The sequence below is a fragment of the Phacochoerus africanus genome, chromosome 5 (assembly GCF_016906955.1).
Source record: "Phacochoerus africanus isolate WHEZ1 chromosome 5, ROS_Pafr_v1, whole genome shotgun sequence".
Taxonomy (NCBI): Eukaryota; Metazoa; Chordata; class Mammalia; order Artiodactyla; family Suidae; genus Phacochoerus; species Phacochoerus africanus.
The window spans coordinates 16717686-16744790 of record NC_062548.1 but is presented as its reverse complement, the minus strand read 5'-3'; the positions used below and the strand labels follow the sequence as shown (position 1 = coordinate 16744790).

The 27105-nt window shown below is 47.1% G+C and overlaps 1 protein-coding gene across 1 annotated transcript in view; it reads left to right on the top strand.

Moving 5' to 3' along the window:
• The window catches only part of CALN1 (calneuron 1), a 460082-nt gene that overhangs the window by 248423 nt on the left and 184554 nt on the right, over positions 1–27105 (top strand). Inside the window, exon 4 of the mRNA XM_047779923.1 lies at positions 6356–6499. Coding sequence (XP_047635879.1) covers positions 6356–6499 — 144 coding nt within the window. The remainder of the gene's footprint in view (positions 1–6355; positions 6500–27105) is intronic.

Sequence of the window (27105 nt, the reverse complement as noted above, 5' to 3'; positions counted from 1 at the left end):
AGCATCCCCAGGTATAGCCGCAGGCTCTGCATCTTCCCCTAGTCTTGGTGACAGCCTCCGGGTGAGGGTTCTCCTTCTCATCCATCCTTTGTCACCACTCTAATGCCAGAGCCTTCAGTGTAAAAACCAATCCAATTCTTTCTCTCATTTATACAAAAGGTTAAAACCTCTGAGGGCTCCCTGTGGCCTCCAGCAGGGGTTCAGTCAACGTTAAAATGTTACAACGTGAAAACATTTCAGGCTTTGCCAGCCAAACTGTCCCCGTCATGGTGACTCCATTCTGTCTGGGCAGAAGCAGTCGGCCACGGACCGCAGTAGGTCAAGGAAGGGGCGTGGCTGTGTGCCAATAAAGCTTTATTGACACACCAAGTGATGGGCCGATTTCACCACGGGCCATCTTTTGCCAACCTTTAGCCTCCAGTGTAAGGTCTAGGCTTCGAAGGCTCTTTGCAAGCTTGCCCTAGCCCCACTTCTCCACCCTCGTCTCTCGTTGGACATGCCCATCTTGGCACATTTGCCCCACTTCAGCCTCCTGTCCCTTCTCTCCGTGGCCTTAAGATTCAAAAGATTCAAGTGTGACCCCCTTCGCAGAGCTGTCTCTCTGTCCTGTGGAAGGTCTTCCATGAGATTCGTGTCGACTTGTATTCTCTGTTATGAATATCTTATTCATAACAGAATGAGCTTATTCTCCGTTACGAATATCTGGTCACCCCCCACCCCCCTGCCTCTCTAACTGGAATAGAAGCTTCTCAGAGCCTGAAAAGTTTCTTTAGCCACCTTTCTATCTTATCTCGGCATCTGGCATATAATAAATAAGCAGCAGCTCTTTAATGAACGAAGGGCCATTTCAATCAGCTCTCCGTGTTCATTTGTCATTTTGCAGAGAGGGAAACTTTTCTAAGTCTCTTTTGTCATTGGCTCAGCCCCTCTTCTATAATTTCTCCCAGTTAAAGACCTCTAGGTTTGTGTCTTGTATTTTCCAATGCATTTGTGTTGCCGTTTAAAAATTGCCTCGCCTAGTCTTGCCAAACTGCGTTTAGCTCCAGTTTTGCAATTTCTGAATGGCCTGTATCAACAAAAGACACCTTGTTCATGTGTAAAGCCCTCCCTTTTTGTGGTGAGAACCCCACGTTCTTCCTAAACATATCTTTCTGCGGAGGATAAACAGATTTCCCACGGAATGGTGATTGAAATAGGAAAAATCGTTCTTCGATACTCCTCAGAGTTTGCCCGAGAGCCCAATGATTTTCAGCGAATTCTTCAAAGCTAGACGGTGAGCCGACGAATACTGACTCTAGGTGGTGTCTGGATTTCATCTGATACCCACTCTCTTTGGGCGCCATGACTGATGCGTCTGTTCCATCGGATGGCCAGGCCTCTGCCATTGTTCCTGCCTGAGCTGGCTCTGTCCCTAGCGAGCATCTCGGAACCAAGACGTGATTCTCAGAGCGCACTGGGTCATGGTGCAGGTGGTTCCAGTGGTGGCTGCTGATATTTGGTCAGAAAGCAGACTTGCTGGCCTGATGAGCAGTAAATCTCTTGGGCTCTAGAGCAGGATCACTTCTAGCCCAGGCCTTGCTTGGTTCCAAAACCTCAGCTTCACTCCAGGGAGGAGTGGCCCCGATCCCCCTTGGGAACGCGGACCTGGACAATTCCACAGGCAGAGAACGGTTTCCTCTTTCCAGATGTGTCTTACCTTCTTTCCTTTCATACTCCCCACAATGACAGCTGGACAGGCTCCTATCGCCATGGCAGACGCCCCTTCTGTGGCCCACAGAGGCATCTTGAGGGGGGACCATTGTTTGAGCTCGTGCCTGGGGTGCATGTGTTGCATGAGATTGAAATGGGATCAGACGGCCAGGACAGCACACGTATGTAACTCTGAAGCCCTGGGACTTTAGCCCAAAGTGGGGGTGCATTCTAGGGGAACGTGCTCCGCATTGCTGGGCTGTTCCTGAAAGCCTGATCTGTGGTCTCTGCTTCCCTGGGATGTGGAACGCGGCCAGCGCGCCTTTGTGCCGCGCGCCGCCTGCCTGGGGCCAGAGGCAGTGGGATCCGGCCTGCTCCCATGTCTCCACGGTTTTATGGGCATATTTCTCACACCCTGTTCTGCTATTAAAAATAAAATAAGGCACACATTACATGTCTCAGACTGCGAGAGCCATTTCCTTCTAATAAGCTTCTCGTTTCCTGGGCTGTTCCCTACCCTGGAAAGATGAAATCTCCAGAGGCTGCCATGACGGATTTCTAAGTCTCGTACTACCCACCCCACTCTCCTAGCAATTTTGAAAGTAAACGAGATGCCCTTTCAGTATTTCTTTTAGAATGGGTTTGGTATGGTTGTACTCTTTTAGCTTTTGTTTGTTGGAGAAATTCTTTATTTGGAGTGGCTGAGCAATGAGATCCTGCTGTATAGCACAGGGAAGTCTGTCTAGCCACTTATGATGGATAATGTGAGAAAAAGAATGTGTATATGTGTGTGTGACTGGGTCACTTTGCTGTACAGTAGAAATTGACAGAACACTGTAAACCAACTGTAATGGAGAAAATAAAAATCATTTTAAAAAAGAAAGTCAGTGAAGTTAGTGAGCTTTGTCTGCCTCTGCAGACACACACACACACACACACACACACACACACACACGCGCGCGCGCGCGCGCGCGCAGTTATTCAGTGCAAGCAGAGAAGGATGGCTTTGTCTCACTTAACCCGGGACCCCAGAAAACAGAACTCTGAGCTGAGATGCACCTGTCCCATCCTGTCCTGGGCTGGTGCAGAGCCAGCCTGGATACATACTGCAGACAGGTAAACCATGGGAGTTTGAGGCCTTCAGGGAGCATGTCCCTTTAAGCATGGCAGTTCCGGGGAAGCCCCCCCCCCCCCCATGTGAGGTCTGATTTGCCAAATCTAGTAGCCCAGGGGTGAGGCAGCTCTGGGTTGCCGGGTGGGGTTCAGGAGGCATACCCGCTCAAGTTCTCAAACACCCCAACGATGCCCTTCTGGGATGGCCAGTGTGAGGATACAGGCTCTTTGGCTGGTGAGATCTAGGGCCATGCAAGGGGACCACAGGAATGAGGCCAGGCTCTGTTGGCAGAAGGGGACCATCTTTTTCAAGTGATGCTGTCAGTGCAGAGAAGTCAGGATTGAGTCAGAGGGATGAGAAGAGGACAAGATGCCTGGAGCAAAAAGTGGTCCGGAGGGGCAGGGCTCAGCCTGCAGCCTCCCCATCAGGCTGGCTTATCTGGGGCCCCAGGCAAGGCCCCAGTCATCATCTGACACCTCCTACTGTTATGTGGTCTGTGTCAGTCAGCCCTGATATAAAACCCTAAAGCAGAGGCTGGAAGGAGACCCAACCCAACCCATTTTTCAGATGGGGACATTGAGGCCGAGGCAGAGGTCTGCCCTTCCTTGTGGGCTGATTCCCATCTCAGGAAACTCTTTCTGTATCCTCCTGCCCTTGACGACTGGGCTACTTGGGCCGAACGAGGTCGTGGTCTTTGCCCTGGTGTCCTTGAGAGCTGTATGCCATGACCTCATGCCGAGCAGTTTATCAAAGCTCTTTTCGGGCCCCCTGGCTTGGTAGGAAAACACATGGCTGCCTTTGGTGATCTCAAGCATGTTTCATTGATGAGAAAAGCCTCAAAGTGCAGACAGACCTCTTAATTCAGAATTTGGACCAGGCTAAAATGTTTTCTGTAGCATCTATGGAAAAAAGAGGGGGTGTTTGAACAGCAGATTAATAGGGTATGAAAGAGAACGCAGGCTTCCCAGTTTTGTTTTGTTTTGTTTTGTTTCTTAAACACTTTAACGATGTCCTCGGATCCTCAGAAAGGAGCTCAGAGGACTTTAAGGACTCTCTTGGCCAACCCAGCTCATTTTACACATGAACAAATGGAGGCCTGAGGGTTTGGCTGCAGACCTAATTAGCTAATATGCCTGGCAGGGAGCCTAAGGTCCTGACTCCCAGACTGGTCTTCCCTCTGCTGGAGCGCACGTTGATTCATGGAAAGCATTCAGCATGCTGGATGAGTATCGATCATGCATTCGCTGCTAATATCTGATGCTTATTTATTCAGACCCAGCATCCATCCACTGAACGGCTGTCTGCCTAGCACCTCCTTCAGAGCGTAGGTGGGAACATGCAGCCATGAATGAAATGTGCCAGGAGCTTGCGGCGCAGAGGAGAAGCCACGATGTCTGTCTGCCCCAGCCATCGTCTTTCTAGATGGCACATGCTAGGTGTCACGTGAAAGGAGGACATGACCTGCTGAACCATCGGCAGTAAAGAGAGAGACCTTGGCTTTGGTGAGCAAAGGCGTGGCTGTGAAATACACAGCCCCCGAAGGACCCATGTGAACTTAGGCAGGTAAAGAGGATGCCACAGTGTTTCAGGTGGAAGCCCTGGATGGGAGGTGTGCAAAACAACCCCCAGAGCTATCATATCCTCATCCCTGGAGCCTGTGAATGTTACCTTGGGAAAGGGTCTTTGCGGATGTCGTTAAATTAAGGCTCTTGAGATGAGGAGGTTAGCCTGGATTCTGCGGTGGTCCCTACATGCAACTGCAGAGCAGCCTGTAGGCAGAGGGAGATCACCGACAGGGAAAGGGAAGGTGCCGTGAGCACAGAGCAGAGATCTGAGCGATGTGGCCCAAGCCAAGCAAGGAGGAAGGAGCAGGAAAAGAATCTTCCCTGGAGCCTCTGGGGGAGCCAGGTCTGCCCATACTTGATTTTCATCCCATGATACTGATTTCAGATTTCTGGCCTCCAGACCGCGAGACAATAAATTCCTGTTATTTTAAGCCACTAAGTTTATGTGATTGGCTGCAGCAGCCATAGGAAATTAATACACATAGGAAGGGAAAGCCTGCTCGGGGAAGGGTTCAGTGTGTTTGCTGGCAATGTAGTCAGATATTTAGAGACGTGGTAAATGCCGTTGGCCCTTTGTATCTGTGGACGTGGAACCCATGGATACGCGAGCCAGCTCTTTTGTGCCATTTTAGTCATTTTATATTAAGAGATTTGAGCATCCATGGAGTTCCATATCTGTGGGGGTCCTGGAACTAATCCCCCCCCAGAGAGCGAAGGACACTGTAGATGAGCCCTGGGTATAGGCAGTCAGTGCTTGTTGAATGGCGTGATGCATGCTGGCAGCGGCCCTAGCTGAGCTCGCACCGGGTCTATTGATGAAAAATCAAAGCTGTCCACGTCCGGTGCTCAGATACGATGGATGCGCCAAGCATCTCCAGACTGTGATCTCGAATCGAATTCCCATGGTGTGCCTCGTAGGGGTGTGATGTGTTAGGAAATGCTCAGCCAACCCAAGGCGAGCAGGCGAGCAGGCGGTGGGGTCTCTGACGGGAGGGACTCTGGGCCGAAGGCAAGGCAGCGTTGGTGAGGGTAAGAGAATGGGAGTTGCCCTGCTGGGTGAAATGACCTTATTGATGGCAGAGGCAAATTTTCTGCCAGCCCCAGAGAAGGTGATTAAAGATGCCGTTGGGGCTTTTATGACACTCTTATTGATCCGAGGTTGTTTATAGCCATAAAAGAGCTGTAAATTAGAGGAATGAAATAAAAACAGCAGGATACTTAACTCCTGTCCTCCGAGGAGATGAAAAAAGCTCTCTGCACAGCCCCTGCAGCAGCGGGGAGCTAAAAGGTGTGCAAAGGGAAATCTCATTCTCCTTTCCTCCTAATGGCCTGAGCTCAGAGGTAGCTGTCTTCTCGCTGCTGCAGCCTCATCCCCATCCTTGCTGGGAAAGTGTCCTTGGCTAACACGATCAGTAGGGACCACGTCTTCTTCTTCTTCTTCTTTTTTTTAGGGCCGCACCTGCAGCATATGGAAGTTCCCAGGCTAAGGGTCAAATCGGAGCCACAGCTGCCAGCCTATACCACAGCCACAGCACCGCCAGATCCAAGCCTCATCTGTGCTCTACACTGCAGCTTACGGCAATGCCAGATCCTTAACCCACTGAGTGGGGCCAGGGATGGAACCCTCGTCCTCCTGGATACTAGTCGGGTTCATTACCGCTGAGCCACAAGGGGAGTCCCAAGGACCACTTCTCATTGTGAACCTGCTACAGTGTTTTCAGATGCTGAGGGCCAGTTTATCTCCTCCTTCCAAAGTGGTTTTTCTGGCTTGTCTTCCTCTTCCTCTGCCTTTCCTTTTCTCGCATTCCCTTTTCTCTCTCTTTTGTTCTGCCTTTCTTTCGCTCCTCTTTTGGCCACCCTTTTATTGGATTCAAGGGTTGGGACATGTCCCTGTTTGTAAAGCCCTGGCGAGTTTTCAGCCATCACCAGTCATCTCAAGGCAGTAGACCACATCTTGACCTCGTGCCTTTCTGCTTTCCCCTTGCAGAAATCCGAGAGGCCTTTCGGGTTCTGGACCGAGACGGCAATGGCTTCATCTCCAAGCAGGAGCTGGGAATGGCCATGCGATCTTTGGGGTACATGCCGAGTGAGGTGGAGCTGGCCATCATCATGCAGCGTCTGGACATGGACGGTGAGACCTGGGCGGGCAGCATCTCCCGGGGGGGGGGGGGTGGGGGGGGGGGCAGGGGATGCAGAACGAGCCTGGACTCATCAGCGCGCTCTTGGGTTTCAGGGGCCTTGCACTCGGAGTCGAAAGACTTGGGGTTCGCGTCTTGACGAGTGGAAACTTGAACTAGATCAGGATTTTTCAGGCAACCTTCCCTAGACCTCTGGGGGCTGGCAGAGGTGGCTCCGGAGCCACCAGGGTGAGCAGGGTGAGGAGGGAGGCCTGGCTGGTTGGAGCAGTGAGAAGAGTTTGGTTTGGTTTTCAAGCCAGCAAGCGTTATCGAGATAGAGTTCGTACCCCATAAAATTCACCCATGTAACCTCTTACCGTTCAGGGGCTTTGCGTGTACTCGCAATCTGTGCAGCCTCTGGTTTAATCAATTTGCCAGCGTTTTCACCTGCTGGAAAGCAAGCCTAAGCCTCTTTGTCATCACTCACCATCCCTCTATCCCCCACCAAGTCCTAGGCATCCATGAAACAACTTTCTCTCTTGATGGACTTACCTCTTCTAGGTGTTTCATACACAGGAAATCGTATCACGTGTGGTCCTTTGTCACTGGCTTCCCTCACTCAGCACAGTGTTTGAAAGGGTTCACTCATCGTGTAGCCTGGATTCCCTACTTGGTTGCTTTCTACGGCAAAATCACACCCCATTGTTTGGCTCTGGCAGCCTCTTTTCCTCTCTATTTGACATGCTGGGCTTCTCCATTCAGCCTCATTGGGAAAAGGGTTTCACTGTATTTAGAGAGTTCTGAAAAAGGGACTGCGTCAGAGCATCCTTAAGATTCTTTCCTGCTGATCCCAAGCTGGTCATGACGGTCTTGACATTTAGATCCTGACTTGGCTGAAGATCCAGGAAGGAGCCTTCTTTAAAAAAAAAACCAAAAAACAAAAAACACACACATACGCTCTCCCCCTCTGAGAAGCAGCTTGATTCCAGGGATTAGGGGTCCAGTGTGGTGGGCTTTGGAGACTCTTGGGTAGGACATGAAGTATGGAGCAAGTAAAAGGAAACAGAAGGTGAGCAGGATGTCTTTTGGCAAGACCGGTGAAGACCAGGGTAGGGCGATGTTGGCTTGGCCCTCAGATGAATTTCTCGAACATGGCTGCATCCTGTTATCTTGCCGGACTTATTGGAAGGTTGATAATAAGGGTGAATGTGTGGTGGATGGACCCCAGTGCCAACCACCAAGTGTAGCCGTGGGCATCTGTTTTCTGGCCCTTTCCGTTGTACGTGCGGTGCCAGCCCTGTCCTTACAGCTCTGATGGATTGTGACTCACCGAGTCTTTGCAGACCCGATTCGACCTTGCTTTGTGTTTAGAGGCATTTCTGAAAAGCTGGAGCACAGCACCGGTTGTGGAGCCCAATCGCATCCGTGGATTCCCGTCATTATTTCAGAGATAACATTTCCAGAAGAAAAAAAAAAAAAAAAAAGAGTCCCTTCCTTAAAGTTATAAAAATCTTAGCTGTGCCTCTGTGTATGGAATGAAGAAGGCTCTTGTGTTTTGGATTCGCCTCTTACAATAAAACACAGTCAAATGGACCGAAAGCAAATGGAATTAGCAACGTTCCAAAAGAGCCAGGGCTGTCGTGGGAGAGTTGCTTCTATGAGATTTAAGCATCCTCATCAGAGTTCATCCTTATGTGTTCATCAGACCCTGGCTCCCGGGAAATCTTTACATTATTGCAAATCTCCCCTGATTCCACGAGGGTTTGGATTCCCCGGGGGATCTGTAGTTCAAGGAGCCCATCAGGACTCAAGCATCCAGAGACCTCAGGTTTCACCAGCTCATTTGCAACCTCATGCTTAGCTCCCAGTGCCGAGAGGGGGGCCTTCCAAGCAGAGCGTGTAGAGAATTTCTAATTAGCTCCTTTAACAGAAGCCCAAGTGATCAGCTTTTTCAGGGGGGACCCGATCTGGTAACACACAGTTACTTACTTTTGAAGCATGGCTTCCTCCAACTTTGGTTTTCTTGTCTATGGAAGACTGGATACAGGGCATAGGAACATAATGCAGCCGTGTAGGCAAAAAGAATCGCCTTTTGCAACGAACTAAATGCTTAAATATGGAAAGAGCTAAGGGAAACAGGCTCAGGCTGAGACAAATGTGAGTCTTGATGTGTTTTGTAAACGATGCTCGTAAGTGGAATTTCCGGGGTCCCGGGTTCTGGATGTGGATGGGTTGGCTGTTTTTCAATGTCCGTCTCTTAATGGGGCCTTTCGAGCTGTTCTGTTTACCATCGACGACAAGAGAGTCAGGTTCTAATTATAGCCTTTCTCTCCAGCTTCTGTAACTGGGATTCTCCACAGAGACTTGGCCCTACCTCATGACGCCTCTCTTTGGTGTGAAACTTGTAGAATGGCCGAGATTTTTTCAGGGGATAATGCCACCCACACACCTAAAAAGTGTTTGGGCCGGAACTTAGGATTCTCTGCTGACGATGCCCAGGCCTCCTGAGCTGCAGACCCTGGTCCTGGTACCCAGGGGAGGTGGGAGAGGTGGGTCAGTGCCTCCATGCACCCCAGCAGGCTGTAATTAGAAGCAGGTCTGGCCCACACACCGATCTTTTCTTTCTGGGGTCCCCGCCGGTTTGCCCGACAGTGAGGTCATACCTTCGGCACGAGGCCCAGATGGGATTAGCCCGGGTCTGTGCAAGCCGAGTCTGTCCATGAGGCTTTCATTAGGTGGCTCCTTGGGAGTGAGTGCCCTGCCGCCTCTGCATGTAACAGTAACCTCCCTGGATTAGGGAGCTCGGCGGGGTTTCCTGGACACAGAGCCTGCAGGAGCCAGATGGTTCCAGAGTGTGTGTGTGTGTGTGTGTGTGGAAAGGAAGACAGGCAGTAGGCTCTGGAATGGCTCGCCTGGCTGTGGTGCCTTCAGTGCTGGAATTGACCGGGTGTGTATATGAGCAGCATAGGCTGAACTACTCCGAGTTAAATAAACAGAAAACCCAAACTTCTGCCCAACGTCCGTGGCTTCCTCTTTGGCTGGTCTCTGCAAAGATTCTTCAGCCTCTGCAGAAGAATCTTTCATTCTGACACCGGTTGGAGACAAGGATTCACCTTTCCTGGAGGCTTTTGCCAGGATCTCTCCTTCAGCCCAGATTCTGGAATCCTTCAGCCTTCTCACCTCGGCTCCCGGGGGGCATTTAGGCCCGCCCTGAGGCACGCCTGGCATTGGGAAATGAACTCTCAATGCATCACAGTACCAGCTATGTACCATCTTTGGAAGAAATGATGAAATAGTCAGCCGCCGCGCCTCCCTCCCCCACCCCCGCCCCAGTATCTCCGAAGCGTAAGACTTTTAGGAAGTTTCTGTATGGAGCAGTGGGTGTTAGGGATCCAGGGTTGCTGCAGCCGTGGTGCAGACTGCAGTTGCGGCTTGGGTTTGATCCCTGGTCTGGGAACTCCACATGCTGCAATGCGGTTTAAGAAAAAAAAAAAAAAAAGTATATCAGGTTAAGAAAGTGACTGTGGGCTCAGCTCCCCATCAGCACCCTTCAGCTCTGGATTCCAACAGCAGCTCCTAGGGCCTCTCAGAGCTTCCTGCATCATTCACTCACTCAAGGGGGAGTAAGGGCTTGGTGTCTTCAAGACCAAAGAGGTATTTTTGACTGCTTGCTACATTTTAATGGTTTCGTCCACCACACCGCTGTGGCTGTCTGGAGTGAGTCCAGAGAACTTGGCGAGTAGTTTCCTGAAACCATCAGACCAGGAGATGTTTTCAACAGCCCAAGGCCCCCGCATGGGCCCTGCTCCCACTGCCTAACGCAGTCCTCTCCTGTTCCAGGCTGCCCTCGCCTCCCCTGCAGGTAAGGAGCAAAGCAAATGCAGACTTGGCCCCCTGCATCCTGGATTTTCCTTCTGCTCCTCAAAGATGCAGAATCTCATGAAATTCCAACAAAGTTGGCTTTTTTGAAAGGGATTCTTATCTCTAAACAGGAGGTTTGTAGGGTTGTTTTGTTTTTTGCTTTTTGTTTTTTTGGTTTATTTCATTTTTACTTTTTAGGTTCACTGCTGTCGGAATGGTGACTCGGATTCAGCTTGGTTCCGTTTAAAAAGGATTTATCTGGCGTCCATTGCATGTGAATTTGCTTATTGTTAGGGTTGGCAGGATTCACTCTTGGTTTGCTTTGCGGCAAACCACTGAGCTGCAGAGAACGAAATTATAGCCAGAGTCATAGGAAACCTTCGAGGGCGTCCCCAACTGTTGGCCTGTGTGTCGACACCATCCCTCTCTCTCTAGTCATTCATAATGGATGTGCATCCTTCGCTGCTTAGTCACATGTTGATGACTTTCCTGTTTTCATTTGCCATCTTCTTAAAGACAGAAGAGTATATGCTTCATTCAGAGGACAGCCTGCTGCCACTGCACATGGAGACAGGGCAGTGCCTCGATTTGGATACTCTGCAACTAGCGTAGGTCTGTGTTGTGCGATCAAAGACACACTCCTTTAATTTACTTATTGATTTTTCATTTATCTATTATTATTGAAGTATAATTGATTTACAGTGTTGCATTAGTTTCAGGTATACAGCAAAGTGATTCAGTTACACACACACACACACATGTGCACATGTGCGTATGCCTGTGCGTGTATATTCTTTTTAGGATTCTTTTCCATTATAGGTTATAGCAGGATATCGAGTATAGTTCCCTGTGCTCTACAGTAGGTCCTTGTCATCTGTCTATTTTATATATACTAGTTTGTATCTTGTACTCCCCAACTACTAATTTATCCCTATCCTTTCCTCTTTGATAACCATAAGTTTGCTTTCTATGTCTGTGAGTCTATTTCTGTTTCATAAATAAGTTTACTTGCATCCTGTTATTAGATTCCACCGGTAAGTGATATCATATGATATTCTTTTTTTAGCTGACTTATGTCAGTTAGGATGACAATCTCTAAGTCCATCCATGTTGCTACAAATGACATCTTCTTTTTTATGGCTGAATAGTATTCCACCGTCTATATACACGCTTCTTTCTGTAGGGAGGAAAGAGCCCCACCCACAGACTCTGTGACGTGTGGTGTGACGTAGAAGCAGTTTAGGGCTTTTTAGCATTAAGCAGAGGTTCCTGAACCTTAGTGCACATCAGAAACACATGAGATGCCATCTAAACCGACAGACCTAGAGAGTCAGAGTCCCCAGGATGGGACACAGGAGCCTGCTTCCTCTAATCGTCTGGCCGGTTTATGGACAGCAGTGTGTCTGTCAGCATCCCTGGGGGACTTTTGGTTCCAAGAAAAACCTTTGGCTAAAGAAAAACCTTCAAGCCTGGGAATTTGTGTGAGCAAGAAGTCTGAGGAGGAGTAAATGCCTTTAAAAGCCAATAAGGGAGGAGTTTTTTCTCAGGGGAAATGATGAAGGAAGGACCGTCTGTGGTCCGTGGGTCCTGCCTGAAAGCAGGAACCCCTCCCAGTGCTTGTATGAGCTGGAGCCTCGGCTTCCTCACTCCTCTGGCTGTGGTCCAGGGTCCTGCAGAATCAGCATCACCTGGGAGCTTGTTCACACGCTTGACTCCCAGCCCAGCCTGGACCTGCTGATGCGGAGCCTGCCTGTTAACAAGGCTCACTATGCAGTCAGGTTTGAGAAGGGGGCTCGTCTCGGGCGCACGATCAGAAACAGGAGGCGACCCCGCCTCTTGAGGATAACCTCTCTGGGGGAGGGCAGCCCTTTCCTCATCTCTGGCCAGGAGCTCAAGGCGAAGATTTGGAACTTTAAAAGCTGGAAATAATTCACCAAGCCAAAGTCCTGGTGAAGATCAGGCACAGGAAAAGCTTTCTGCGTATGTGTGCGTTTGGGAGTCGGCATGATTGGCATCAAGCTGTTTCATTTTTCGTTCTGTTGGGGAATTATTGCTGACTGTATTTTGACCTTACTGGGGTGAGTCTTAGCTGGGGAATGACAATGACAACTAACTCACGAGGATACGTAAGGCTCGCCAAGCCCCCAGTAAGAAGAGCATTGAGTCATGATGACTCTAGCTCACACATCAGAGCCTTCACCACGGGCCACTGTCCCAGCCCTTATGTAATGATTTATTTAGTCCTTGTAACAGCCATCGGTACTAATACGATCCTTACTTTATAGATTAGAAAAACAGAGCACAGAGGTTTCAAATTACTCGCCCAGGTCATGTTACTAGGAAGAGCCCTGTGAATCTAAGACCTTACCCACATATCTTGCCCATATGTTGTTATTCATTTTATGTTTTAGTCAATATAGGTCATTTAGGTGACAATGGGCCGTTGAAGCAGTGACTTATCAGGACACAAACACATGCACACGTGCCCACGCACACACACACAAACACACTAGCGTCATGACGTCAGGTAGGTATTTCAAATCTATATAGAGTGTTTTGGTTACCAGTTACTGTTCCAAATAGTTTTCCTGCCATCAGCGTTGGCTGGATGATAAACTCTAGCCTCTCCCCAGGTTACCCTTTTATTTTTTCTGGAATCATTTCCTTTTTTTTTTAATGCAATGAATTTTATTATATTTATGGTTGTTCAACCATCATCACAACCCAATTTTAGAACATTTCCATCCCAAACCCCCAGTCTACCCCTCCCTCCCTGCCATTTTTCAAAGTCTGCGAGTCTGTTTCCGATCTGCAAATTAGTTCATTTGTATCCTTTTTTAAGATTCCACATATAAGTGATATCATATGATGCTTGTCTTTCCCTGTCTAACTTCACTTAGCGTGATAACTTCTAGGTCTATCCATGTTGCTGCAAATATTATTTTTTCGTTACTTTTTATGGCTGAGTAATATTCCTCTCTCTCTCTCTCTCTCTCTCTCTCTCTCTCTCTGTGTGTGTGTGTGTGTGTGTGTGTGTGTGTGTGTGTATACCATGTCTTCTTTATTCACTCCTTTGTCCTTTTGGTGTTTTTTTGTTTGTTTGTTTTTTGCTTTTTAAGGCCGCACCTCTGGCGTATGGAAGTTCTCCGGATATGGGTGGAATCGGAGCTATAGCTGCCAGCCTACACCACAGCCACAACCACATGGGATCCAAAACACATCTTCAACCTACACCACAGCTCACAGCAATGCCGGATGCCCAACCCACTGAACGAGGCCAGGGACCAAACCCTCATCCTCATGGATACTAGTCAGATTCATTTCTGCTGAGGCACGATGGGAACTCCCTATTCACTCCTTTGTCTGTGGACATTTAGGTTGCTTCCATGTCTTGGTTGTTGTATATAGTGCTGCAATGAACATTGGGGTACGTGTATCTTTTTGAGTCATGGTTTTCTCTGGATAGATGCCCAGGAGAGGGAGTGCTGGATCATATGGTAGTTCTATTTTTAGTTTTTTGGGGAACCTCCATACTGTTTTCCACAGTGGCTGCACCAGTTGACATTCCCACCAACAGTATAAGAGGGTTCCCTTTCCTCCACACCGTCTCCAGCATTTATTATAGACTTTTTGATGATGGACATTTTGGCTGGGATAAGGTGGTACCTCATAGTAGTTTTGCTTTGCATTACTCTAATAATTAGTGACATTGAGCATCTTTTCATGTGTTTTTTGGTCACCTCTGTGTTTTCTTTGGAATGATGTCTGTTTGGATCTTCTGCCCTTTTTTTGATAGGTTGTTCGTTTTTTTGATGTTGAGGTGCAGAAGGTGTTTGTATATTTTGGAAATTTATCCCCTGTCAATCACGTCATTGGAAACCCAGGTTATCCTTTTATGATGAGTCAAGCCTGACTCTAAAGCAGAGTTTGTGAAATGAAGATGGTGTCTGGCTTTCCTGTTGCTTTATTGAGGGGTGTCCTTTAGGGCCTCTTGGGCTGCTCATGACAAATCCACTCCAGCGTTCCTATCTCCCTAAGCAGTTCCTCCCTCTACATTATGTCAGCAAAGTTCTGCCATCTCAATTGTATTGACAGTTGGCCACGTTGAACCCCTTTCTGCTAAAGACCAAACTGTTCAAGCCACTTCTTGCTACTCAGTCCAACATAATAAAAACAGAATGTCCAGTCCATGCACCCATTTCAATAAGAGCATCTTCAGCCGGCGTTATATCCTCTCTCCCTTGTTTTAACATCTTGGAATCCGTTGCTACACCTGTCCCCCTGGTTTACAATGATATAAACTAGCAGCATCTCACAGCTCCATGTTCTTCTCCCATGTCAGACTTGAAACTTCCCCTGGGATGGGCAGATCTGATTCCAGGGGGTGTAGACGTAGTGAAACTTGGTGAGAGTAGATCTTGGAAAAATAGACATCCCCGCTCAGGGCAGCTGCCTTAGCTGTGTTTATTTCTGGTCATGTCATAGTCCCCAAGTTTTCCATGCTGATCTTGTCCGACCTGAGGGAGGTATCAGAGAGGACACCAGAGGGACTCGGTCATTCAGTTTTCTGAATCCACGCAGAGGCCCCCATGTGACATCTCAGGTCCCACGTGTTTCCAACCAGGGCCCTAAAGTTCACATAAGAGACTTGACGTGTCTGTGATTTCAACTTATAATTCTCTCAACCACTCAGCTATATTTGAGGTCTTCCCTGCAGTTGTCAGAAATAAGTGATTATTTGAGGGCTCCCCTAGAAGCCCTCTAGCTCTCTGGCTGTGACCTGAGCTGAGAGTTTCAAGGTCTGTGCTTGTTAGAAGCCGCCGTCCCCACCCCGCAGCCCCTGTAGTCATCATTGCTACTGTCAAGGTCAGACACAGTAGTTCCATGGGTCTTTGAAAGCCTTGCTTTCAATAATTGTTTCATCCCAAGAAACCACGGATGACACTTAATTACTTCTGCTGCCAGTCATGTCATAGATAACTGTATCCCAGTTTTCATTAGCAAGAAGGTTGGCACTTCATTGGAGATCACAGATAAACAAACCACTCTCAGAATCCCACTTGGACACACTCTTTCCTCCTGGTACCACATACTGTCTCACATGAAAAGAGAAACTGTGCTGGATTCCTAGGAGAGAGAATATTGTATGAAAGATCAGAACCTGCTGAGATTCTTCATACATATATGCTATTTCTCTTAGGCAGGGTTTACAAAAAGGAGGCTAGGAGAATGCCCATCTCAGATACCCTGACCAATGTTGAGTATTATTTGACAAGTCACTGACATGGGGTTGGTGAAAAATGGGGACTTTGCTTTCACTCATAAGTGAGACGATGTGTTTTTCATATGTTGATTGGTTTTTTTTTTTTCTTTTGCAGATTGCCTTTTTTTTTTTTTGTCTATTTCAGTAAGGACAGGCTAAGGTATTCTGCAGTAATAAATATTTTCCCCCAAATGTCAGTAGTTGAATAGCACGTGTAAAACATATCACTCATGCTGTATGTCCATTGTGGGTTGATAAGGTGTTTTCTCTTCGGCATCCTGGCGCAGGGAGGCTTCTGTCTGTCCTTCCTTGATAACTGTGTCAAGGGAAAGAGACTGAATCACATAATGATTCTTAAAGTTTTTGTCACTTCTCCTTACCTCGCAATGGCTAAAGCAAGTCATGTGACTGCGCCTAATATCAAGGGCTGATGGGAAGTTAAATTTGACTCCATGACCAGAAGGGAATGAGCTGGAAATATTTTGTGAGCAACACTGATGATGATTTAAGGGTTTTAGGCTTTTTCTTTTTTCTTTTTTCTATTAGAATGTCACATTCATTGCAAAAATTATCATCTCAGGAAAAAAAGGGTTTGCTTTTTTTTTTTTTTGGTCTTTTTAGGGCCACACCTGTGGCATGTGGAAGTTTCCAGGCTAGGAATCAAATCAGAGCTGCCGCTGCCAGCCTACCCCACAGCCACAGCAACACAGGACCCGAGCTGAGTTGCGATCTACACCATAGCAATGCCCGATCCTTAACCCACTGAACAAGGCCAGGGATTGATCCTACATCCTCATGGATGCTAGTCAGGTTTGTTATTGCTGAGCTACGATGGGAACTCCCTCAGGAAAAATTTTTAGAAATGCTGTGAATGGGTCAAAAATGACTATTATGGCAGATTTTACACATTCTTTTCGACTTGAAGTAGGTAAAAATAAGCACCAGAATTTGAATGACATGGAATGTGTATGTGAGTGTTTGTGCGTGTGTCTGTGTAATATAAATTTTGTCCCTTGAAAAGAGAGCGCTCCTCTTTTGAAGTAAGCCTGGAATGTTAACAAACGTGACTATGTATTAGGCCACAACGGCAACCGAATTAAATTCCAAAGGACAAATAATATAGGAGGCACATTCTTTGAGCACAATGCAATAAACCCGAAACTCACACAAAAAAAGTTTGAATAAGAATCCCACCCACTTGGAAATCTAAAAGTAAAAAAACCAAACATCTTTCAATTTAATGAACAGATCTAAGAGATGATTCTTTGAAAAAATGCAGTAGATTGATAAATAAAGCACATCTAGTGAAGAATGAAAGAGAATTATCACTAAACTAGAAATGAAAAAATATAGGAGATTTTTAAAAAGAATACTTGATAACAGCTTTGTGAAACTACATTTGAACATCTACAAGAAATGAAGATTTGAGGGAAAATGTAAGTGTTTGAAACCGATTCAAACTGAAATAAGTAGTCTCAATCGGAAGTTGCATACTTGCAGCCTACCAGCCAACTTCCACCCTTAGCCATGTTTTATTTGGCTCACAAAGCATTTTATAAAGCAGAAAAATCTCATGTTAAAAAACCTCATTTATCCCTCTTAAAATCTCAGAGAGTTTGGCAGGTCTAGGCCTGCATTCCTTCCCTGTAGTAATCTGGTAGAGTTGAGGAGCTGTCCTCTCTAGGCAGGGCAGATGTCACAGTCTCCACCAATCCTTATTGTCTTACACCTGCCTGCTCTCTTTTAATGCATTAGCTTGATCCCTCCGGATTTGGGAGTTGGTGATTCTGCCGAAATGGGACCTATGAATAATGAGGGCATCTTTCACTGCCATGGCAATCAATTCTTCATTTCCTTTAGTTTTAATTGTAAGGTATTTTTGTTTCATTTTCCTGTTGGTGTTTCTGTGTTGCTTATTTGTTGTCATTTTTTTTTTTTGCATTTCTTTCTTTTTTTTTAATTTTTAAAAATTTTTAAATTTTTTATGTTGTCATTTCTAACAACTTCAGTAGATTACGTACTTTAATTCCTCATTATTTAATAATTGAGGCAACTAGGACAATACATTTGCCACTGTGAAGATTTTAATAATGCCTCCAGAATGTTGATAGATGGCTTTAATTGTTTCATTGTCTTCTTTATAATATTTTATCGTGTTTTTAATTCCCTCTGCTACTCTATAAATTTTTTAGGAAAGTCTTTTATAATTTCTACGTCGCTGGGATTTTAAACTTCTGGTTTACATTTCAACATTCTATTTTCATTGCACATTGGAAAATAGATATGACCTGCTATTTGCTAGGATTTTCTTTGTAAACAAGAATAGGATGAACTTTTGCGAAGGCATTGCCTCTGTGGTATAAGGCTTGTATATATGCATAGAAGCTGTCATCACATTACCTATAGTCCCTCCACCTGTATTTTCGGTGATTTTATCCAAGATAAATTACTCGAAGTCTCCCACTGCCGTTACCTTGCTTCCTCGGTTTACTTCCAACAGTTTTTATTTTAATTTTCACTGCTCTGTCTGTCCTCACATTGGAGTTTGCCTTTTATCCATGTAAATGTTCCGGAAATACTTTTGAGTTATGCTTTTGCTTTCTGTTGATTTTTGCCACATAACCTTTCTGCCTGTGTTTGCTTAACATTTATTGTTATGTGTGGTCACTGGAGAACATTGAAAATTATTCAGCTTCTTCCAAGAACACAGTGCACTGCACTCCTGCCCTTTTTGTGTGACTTCGTTCAGTGTATAAAGCAATAGGTGCCATTATGTTTTAATTTTTAATTATTCTGAGAGCCTTTTTATGGGCAAGCTTAACGTGTTTTTTATCTCAGAACTTTTCAGTTGGGTCTTAATTCTGTCAGCTTGCTTAATGCTCATTTCCATGTGTATGTGATATATTTAATTTGTCTTTTTTTATTACAGTGGGCTTTTTAAATTGAAATATAGTTGACATATAGCTTTATATGAGTTTCAGGTTTATAATATGACAATTTGATATTTATTTATATTGCAAAATAATCACCACTATAAATCTAGTTAACATCTGTCACCATACATAATGGTGTATGGTGAATTTTTTTTCTCTTGATGAGAAGTTTGCAGATCTCTGCTCTTAGAAACTTAGCAACTTTAAATTATGCAATACAGCATTACTATTAATTATCATTGCTGTACATTACATTCCCATGAATTTTTAATTTTATAATTGAAAGTTTGTAACTTTTAACTCTCATCACCCATTTCCCCTACCCTCTTTACCCCCTGCCTGTGGCAACCACCAGTCTGTTCTTTATATTTACAAAGCTTGGATTTTTTTTTTTTAAAGATTCCATAAAGAATCTTCCATTGTTTCTGATGAGACCGCTGCAATTTTTATTTTTATTTTTATTTTTTTGTTTATTTTGCTATACCCATGGCATGCAGAATTTCCTGGACCGGGAATCAAACCTATGCCACAGCAGTAACCAGAGCTATAGAAGTGACAATATGGAAGCTTCAACCCACCAAGCCACCAGGGGACTCCACAGTTATTTTTAATGTAACAATTTTTTATTATCTAGGGTGTCATTCATTGGATGTTTTTAAGATTTTTTTTCCCCCAAGTTTTTGGCAATCTGTGCTATGCCTATGTATGGTTTTCACTACACTCATGAGGCTTGATGCGTGTCGAGATTCTTGCATCTGTAGATTGATTTCTTTCATTAATTTTGGTGAGTCCACAGCCATCATCTCTTGGAATACTTCTTCTTCCTCCTTATCCTTTCTTCTTTCGGTACTCCGATTTCACACTCGTTAGGCCGTTTGACATTGTTCCCTGGGACTTCACTGCCATGCTCTGATTTTTTTCATTCCCTTTTTCTTTTTTGTATTTCAATAGATACTTGTATTGACTGATCCTTTTATTTGCCGTGTCCAGGCTACTTTTAAGTCCATCTAATGAGTTCTTCATTTCCATATCTTATTTTAAAATTTCTAAATTTCTCTGCTAAAAATCCTCTCTGCTAAAATCCTCCAGATGTTCACATTTTTTTTGTCTTTTTGCTATTTCTTGGGCCGCTCCCGCGGCATATGGGATGTTCCCAGGCTAGGGGTCTAATCGGAGCTGTAGCTGCCAGCCTATGCCAGAGCCACAGCAAAGTGGGATCCAAGCCGCGTCTGCCACCTACACCACAGTTCACAGCAACGCCGGATCGTTAACTCACTGAGCAAGGGCAGGGATCGAACCAACAACCTCATGGTTCCTAGTCGGATTCCTTAACCACTGCGCCACGACGGGAACTCCCTCACATATTTTCTGTACTCTGTTTATCATAGTTATTTTAAATCTGATCCTTAAAACACCTGGGCCGTGTCTTAGGTCTCCTTCTGTTGAATTTCCCTCTCTGGACTGTCAGTCACGCATTCTTACATTTTCTCATAATTTTTATTGGATGCTAGATATCGTGTGTAAAAAAATAAATCTATAAGATTGAAATAAACAAAATGTACTGCCAGAGAATGGCAGGACACCCTCTTCTGCCAGGGACCTGTGTCAGGGTCGTGGTGAGTCTTACCCAGTTAACTTGTACAGGGGCTGAGTTACCACTTTAGTGAATAGATTTGGTTCACAGTGACTTCAGAGGTTTCGAGGGAGATGTCGGGACTTTCTGGTCCTGGGGACTTGTGCTCTGAGCACTAATGAGATCCTGCAGGTCCCTTTATGCTTCGGAGCTGAGCTGCCATGTTTCTACAGCATGTCAGGGATTTGGTCATTGGGGGGTTATCTTCAGAAAGCTCTGCCTTCATCTCTTACCTGTTCCTGGCTCTTGGAGGGCAGGTGCAGACACTCCAAGAAGCCTGGGGGCCTCAGAAAGATTTCTCTCTGCTCTCCTGCCCCATCCCAGCTTCCCCTTACTTGCTGTGGTCAGCCCGTGGGGCAGAGTCGTGGTGGGGACAGAGTGCCCTGTAGCCGGGCTCCTCAGGATTCTGTCTCAGCAGCCCCCAGGCAGCTCCTGCAAGTTTGTTAAAGGTTAGGCTGATCCCTTTTTAACCCCACGTTGACCATGAATGAGAGCAGCCAGAGACGCCTCTCTCCTCGGAAGGGCTCATCACTTCCGGGATTTTAGTTCATTTCAGTTTCTTTGATTTCCCACCTCTCTGATGGATGGAAGAAGAAAGAAAGAAATGATTTTTGGATTTCCCATTGTGGCTCAGTGGGGTTGGGGATCTACAGTCTCTGTGGGGATGTGGATTTGAACCCTGGTCTCGCTCCATGGGTTAAGGATCCAGTGTTGCCAAAAGCTATGGTGTAGGTCACAGTTGCAGCTCGGATCCAGGGTGACCGTGGCTGTAGTGTAGGCATCAGCCGCAGCATCGGTTCCCCTGGCCTGGGAACTTCCATATGCCACAGGTGCGGCCCTAAAATGAAAAAAAAAAAAAAAAAGAAAGAAACAAAAACACGAAAGCAACACCACCAACAAAAGAAAGGATGATTTTGTGATTCATGCTGCCTGTTGTCCTTGCTGTCCTTGTCGTCTCTGTCACCGTCCACATCCCAACCCTAAGTGCGGTAATATATATATATATATTTTTTTTCTGACGTGAACTCTTTTCGGACACCCTGCAGATAGAACACTATGGCGCCACACACTGGCCCTCGATTGAGAAATGAATGAGGAGGACCGACCTGCACACCTGCCGAAAGAGAGGGGACGTGACTGGCCTTGGCCACAGGGATGGCGTCTCAGGTCTACGGGCACGGCCATCCTCCCATCCCTGGGCTATAGCCAGGCCTCATCCAGAGTGTCCTGCTGGATGGAGTGGGCATCTGTCCCGTTCAGGGTGCCCCTGCCCTGTTCTTTGTCCAAGTCTGTAAGCATCTCCCTGCTCCCTGGTACTGCCAGCCAAGGTGCCCTGTTCTGTGGGCACTTCCTCACCCCTGGGAGAGACACCTCTTCACCTGTGCCAAAGGCCCCAGGGCACAGTACACAGGGACCCCTCTGGTCCTCTCCTCAAACCCTCCTCACGCCCCCCCCACCAACCCTGGCATTCAGAGTTAATCATCAACTCATTCATTCCCTAGACACTTGTTAAGCCCCTATTGACAAGCTGAAAGGTGAGGATTATGCTTTATTTAGTGGACTTCCTGAGGACTTAAGCCTGGGAGGCAGCCTCTCAGGTAGCTCTGAGGTACCGTTCTGAAGAGGTAAGGGAGGAACCAGGTGATATAGGCACTTTTGCCAAAAACAAACAGAAAAAAAAAACCAAAAAACAAAACCCAAAGAAACTAAAACCAGGTAGGCAAAATATCAAAAGGTTGCTGTTAAACCAAACATCTCAAGTTAGGAGAATTTAGCACTTTGTGATATATGGGAAGATGCGAGTCTGGGCTCTTTGATATGCACCTCGGCTATCTAGGAGACAGCTGGGGGGCCGCAGTGACCCCTGGCTCTGTGGCTGCAGCATCCTCTGTTTCCTGATGCACCAAGCTGCATTCTTTGTCTACACCCCCTCTACGTACCACACACTGTTCTAGGCACTGGGCACTAAACTGTCGGTGACACAAACAAGCCGGATGAGGTGTACTCAGTTTACCCTTCTGAATTCATCTCATCCTCACAACAAGCTGTCAAGTAGGTTCTTTTTATTTTTTAGTTTATTTATTTATTTTTCTGACCATGCCCACAGCAGGTGGATGTTCCCTGGGCCAGGAATCAGAACCACACCCCAGCAGCGAGCCAAGCCACTGCAGTGACAATGCCAGATCCTTCACCCGCCACGGGGGAACTCCGAGGAGGTTCTTTTATTGATCTCATTTTCCAGATGAGAAAAGAGAAACAGAGAGAAATGAAGCAAATTGTGCAGGGTCTCCCGGAATTATATAGACGATTCCTGCAGGAATAGGATTTATTTACAGGGCGGAAGGGGCTGCTTCCTTCCTAGTCCTTGCGGGGATTGAAGTGTCCTCACTCAGCGGATCCACCTGCGGGCAGCCTGGTTCCTTGCCAGTCTGAGAATCTGGGCCCTGGATTTCACTTGTCTAAGTTGCTGTTGCCAGTTTGTGGTCTGCTTGTGGCTTCTCAGGGCGTTTTAATTGGGAACCAGGGGAGGCAAAGGCAGGAGCTACTAGTCAGCTGCCTGGACAGCTTGGGAGTCACTTGTGACATAAATTACCCACGTAGACGAACATTTGGGCTGAATTTGGGACCAAGCATTGAAATGTTTGCTGCGATTTCCACTGAGGAGCACAGAGTACAGGTGGCCAATTCGATGTGTTGTTTAATCCCCGTTCCCAGCTCAGAGCAGGTAGCTGCCGATAAATCACGCGGCGAAGATATCACCCCAAATAATCATTTCTTAGGGCAAGCTCCAAACACAAACACCTCACCCCAATTTTAGGAAAGAGATGCTATTCTAACATCCCACCCCACACTCCCCCAAACCTCAGAAAGGGCAAGCACTTAGCACCACTGGCAAATGATGAATAAATTCTCCCCTCATTTACATACCTATTCATTAGCTAAGGTTGCCATGGCAACGGTGCCTTCCAGCCACAGACCTGTGGGCCCATCACAACTTCATCTTGGAAAGTGTCTGGAAGCCTGGACTAGCCTCTTAGCGCTTGACGGGTGAGGATGATTTTAGACAGGCAGGGGCCTAGGGGTTTCCAGTCATCTGTAAGGGGCAGTTACCAGGTAGTAGACCCAGGAAGTGCAGAATTTTGCTAGAAAACAGCCTGCAATACTACAGCCATGCCCTGCCTGCCTGTCCCTGGGGTAAAGGCAAGCACAGTGGGTGAGCTCTCTTTCACCTATGTCACTTGTCCCCTTGGACACATGCCTGTCTTTGGGAGATCTTGGGGTACACACACACAAACACACACCTATAGATTCTTTTTCCAGGGAAGGCAAGACCGCTTTGGGGAGGGAGAGGGTTGGGAAGAGGGAACATGTGAGGGGGGGTGAGGCTGGAGACTTTTCAAGGTGGGTTCTGAACTTTTCCCAGCCTCTAACTGGTCCAGGATCTGATCGTGGTCCAGTCCGATGGCCTCGAAGCCTCTTGCACTCAATTTGGAAGCGGTTCCAGCTTTGCAAATGAGACCTTTCCAAGGAAGAGCAAACAGCCTCCAAAGGGCAGCTGTCTGATGCCGCCTTCCTGGTGTTCCTGGATAGGCAGGTGACAGATGGACATCTTTGCTTAGGTGGGAGCCAGTGCTACCGCAGCTTTGCATTGAGAAGGGAGGTCATCAGCCACCTTAAACTTCCCATCCCCCAAGATTTTCACGGAGCTCAATTACCTATTAATTAGCTTAGAAGAACCTGGCATCTTCTCAGTGCTGAAGAAGTATTTATGGGGTCAATGAATCGGCCTCATCCACCCCAGGCTTCTGTTTCCTCCTCTTGATACCCCAGTCTCTTTTGTGCCTTGTGCTCTGGAGAGACCTCTACCCTCTGATCCTTGAGTGCTGCCACCTTCTAATGGTTCGCGTTTATTTTCTCTGCTGAGCTTAGCTTCCCCTGCACTCAGATTTCTCTGTCGAAATCTTACGACCCCGGCTTGAAGCAGTAGTGCAGGCTCAGGGGCTTTCAGGGACATGACAGGTGCGTTCAGGATGTAGGGCTGGATGAAACTGATTGGGGAGCAACCTTGGCAATGAGACTCTGCCAGTGTCCCGGGGAGTCTGAATGAATTAGTGCAGAGGTAGAGCTGAACCTGGCCTGGGTTCCCCAGAAGAGGCAAAGGTGATGCTGTTGGGGGGCAGGAGAGGTGCACTAATTTGCTATCCAGTGTTCACTAAGGTCTTTCTCTGTCGCTGTCCACTTTTAAGGTGGATGATAGATTGGTAATACCACAGGCTCAACGGGTAGACTAAAAACTATAATAAAATAATACATCTCCAAAATTCTCTAAAGATAAGGAAACTGCTTCAAATGAGCTCAAGCATGGAGTGTTTGAAGGGATATTTGTCACCTTCCAGCCTGCTTGCCTTGTATTCCCACTTCTGATGGTTAATTTTATGTGTCAACTTGGCTGGGCCAATCGCACCCTGATCTTTGGTCAAACATTATTGGGTGTGAGGGTGTTTGGGGATGAGATTAGCATTTGAATCAAGAAGCTGTGGTATGCATACGGCCCTTCCCAGTGTGGGTGGGCCTTATCCAATCAATTGAAGGTCTGAATAGCACAGAAAGGCTGACCCTCTCACTAGTAAGGGGGGAACATCTCCTGCCTGACTGTTTGAGCTGGAACATCAGTCCTTTCCTGCCTTCAGACTTGAGCTGAAATAGCTCCTCTTGGTCTGAAACCACTGGTTCTCCTGGTTCTCAGGCTTTTGAACTCAAACAGGAGTTACACCATGAGTTCTCTTGGATTCTAAAGTGATGAGGGAGAGCCATGGTTCACAGCTATCTTCCAGAACGGGTGGGAGATCTTCAGTGTTTGAAGTTGCCATGGAGAGGATCCTGGTCGGGTCCTGGGGCCTCCACGAGCAGCAGAATACTGAGCCAGGGAGGGACTCGTGGGCCTGAGACCGTTGAGCACGTTTTCTGGCCCAGAACAGACCTCTTCTGGCCTGGCGTCCTGAAGAAGCAGTGGAAAAACGATGACTAAGGCAAGTTTTCTTCTAACTTTTTTGGGGAAAAAAAAAAAAAATGAACGAGAACATCCCAGCCGTTCTGCATTCCTGACAGCCTTTCACCTTCCTCTCCCCTCTCCCTTCGTAGGCGTCCTTGTGGTTGGCTGACCCAGCTGGTCTTGACAGAGAGGTTCTTTGTTTTGTAGTGACAAGAGTTTTTCCTATGGCGACTGGAAAACATCAGGTGGGAGTTCCTGTCGTGGCTCAGCGGTTAATGAACCTGACTAGCGTCCATGAGGATGCAGGTTCGATCCCTGGCCTCACTCAGTGGGTTAAGGATCTGGCATTGCTGCGGCTCTGGTGTAGGCCGGTGGCTGCAGCTCTGAATGGACCCCTAGCCTGGGAACCTCCATATGCCCGGGTGTGGCCCTAAAAAGACAAGGAAGGAAGGAAGGGAGGGAGGGAGGAAAGAGAGAGAGGAGAGAGAAGGAAAGAGAGAAAGAAAGAATGAGAAAGAAGGAAGGAAGGAAGGAAGGAAGGAAAGAAAAAGAAAAAAAGAGAGAAAGAGAGAAAGAGAGAAAGAGAGAAAGAGAGAAGGAAAGAAAGAGAGAAGAAGAAGAAGAAAGAAAGAAAGAAAGAAAAGAAAGAAAGAAAGAAAGAAAGAAGAAAGAAAGAAAGAAAGAAAGAAAGAAAAAGAAATAAAGGTGGAAGGGAGGAGGCGTTAGGACAGAGCAGGGCCAGGGGAAGTTGCCTGGGGACTGCCAGGCATGGGGCTCCCCTCTGTGCCCCACGGGGTTTGGGGACAGATGCTGTGTTTGTGGGGAGGACTCTCCCTATGGGGACCATTGTCCATGCCCAGGAGGCCGGGGTTGGGCTCTGCCTCCACTCTGACTGCTTCTGCACTCATTATGCCATTTATGTAACACCTTACTTGATTTGTACTGTTTTGTTGCACGTCTTAACCGTAGGTTATAGGAACTCAGGGTAAGGGGAACCGGAGAGGCCTATGGTAGGCTGAAAAGAGGTCCCCCAAAGATACCAGGGTCTAAGCCTTGGAACTTACCATGTTCCTTTATTGAGGTACAAAGGGTCTTTGCAAATGTGATTAAGAATCTGGAGCTGGGACTTCCCATTGTGGCTCAGTGGATTAAGGACGAGACATTATCTCCACGAGGATGCAGGTTCCATCCCTGGCCTCCCTCAGTGGATTAAGGAACTGGCATTGCTGCCAGCTGTGGTGAAGGTTGCAGGTGCGTCTCGGATCCGGTGTGGCTGTGGCTGTGGCGTAGGCCCTAGCTGTGGCTCTAATTCGAGCCCTTGCCCAGGGACTTCCCTATGCTATAGGGGCAACCTTAAAAAGAAAAAAAGAAAAAGAAAAAGAAAAAAAAAAAGAATCTTGAGCTGAGGAGATTATCCTGTATTATCAGGATGGACCCCAAATGCCATCACATATATTCTCAGGAAAGGAACGCAGAGGACAGACTTGGCAGGCACAGAGGGGAAGGCCACGTGCAGACAGAAGCAGGGATGGGGGGTGATGTGGCCACAAGCCCAGGAACACAGGTGGACCGCAGAAGCTGAGAGAAGCAAGGAAAGGATTCTCCCCTCAGGCTTCTGCCGAAAGTGATCTTGATTTTTGACCCCCTGATGCTGATTTCAGGGTTCTGGCCTCCAGAACCGTGAGAGCACAAGCTTTTGTTGTCCTGTGCCACCAAGTGTGTGATGACGTGTTACAGCAGCCACAGGAAGCTTATCCAAGCTGCCATTTCCTGGAGGCAGATGTCCCACCCATCGTCAAAGGAGGTCCACCCTGCTTGAACCTAGTACCTTCAGCGGCCACCCACTCCACGATCAGAGAGTTCTGATGGTCAGGGCAGTTTTCCCGGCATCTGCAATTCAACCCCTGGGTCCTCAGCCTCTCCTCAATGTCCCCTGT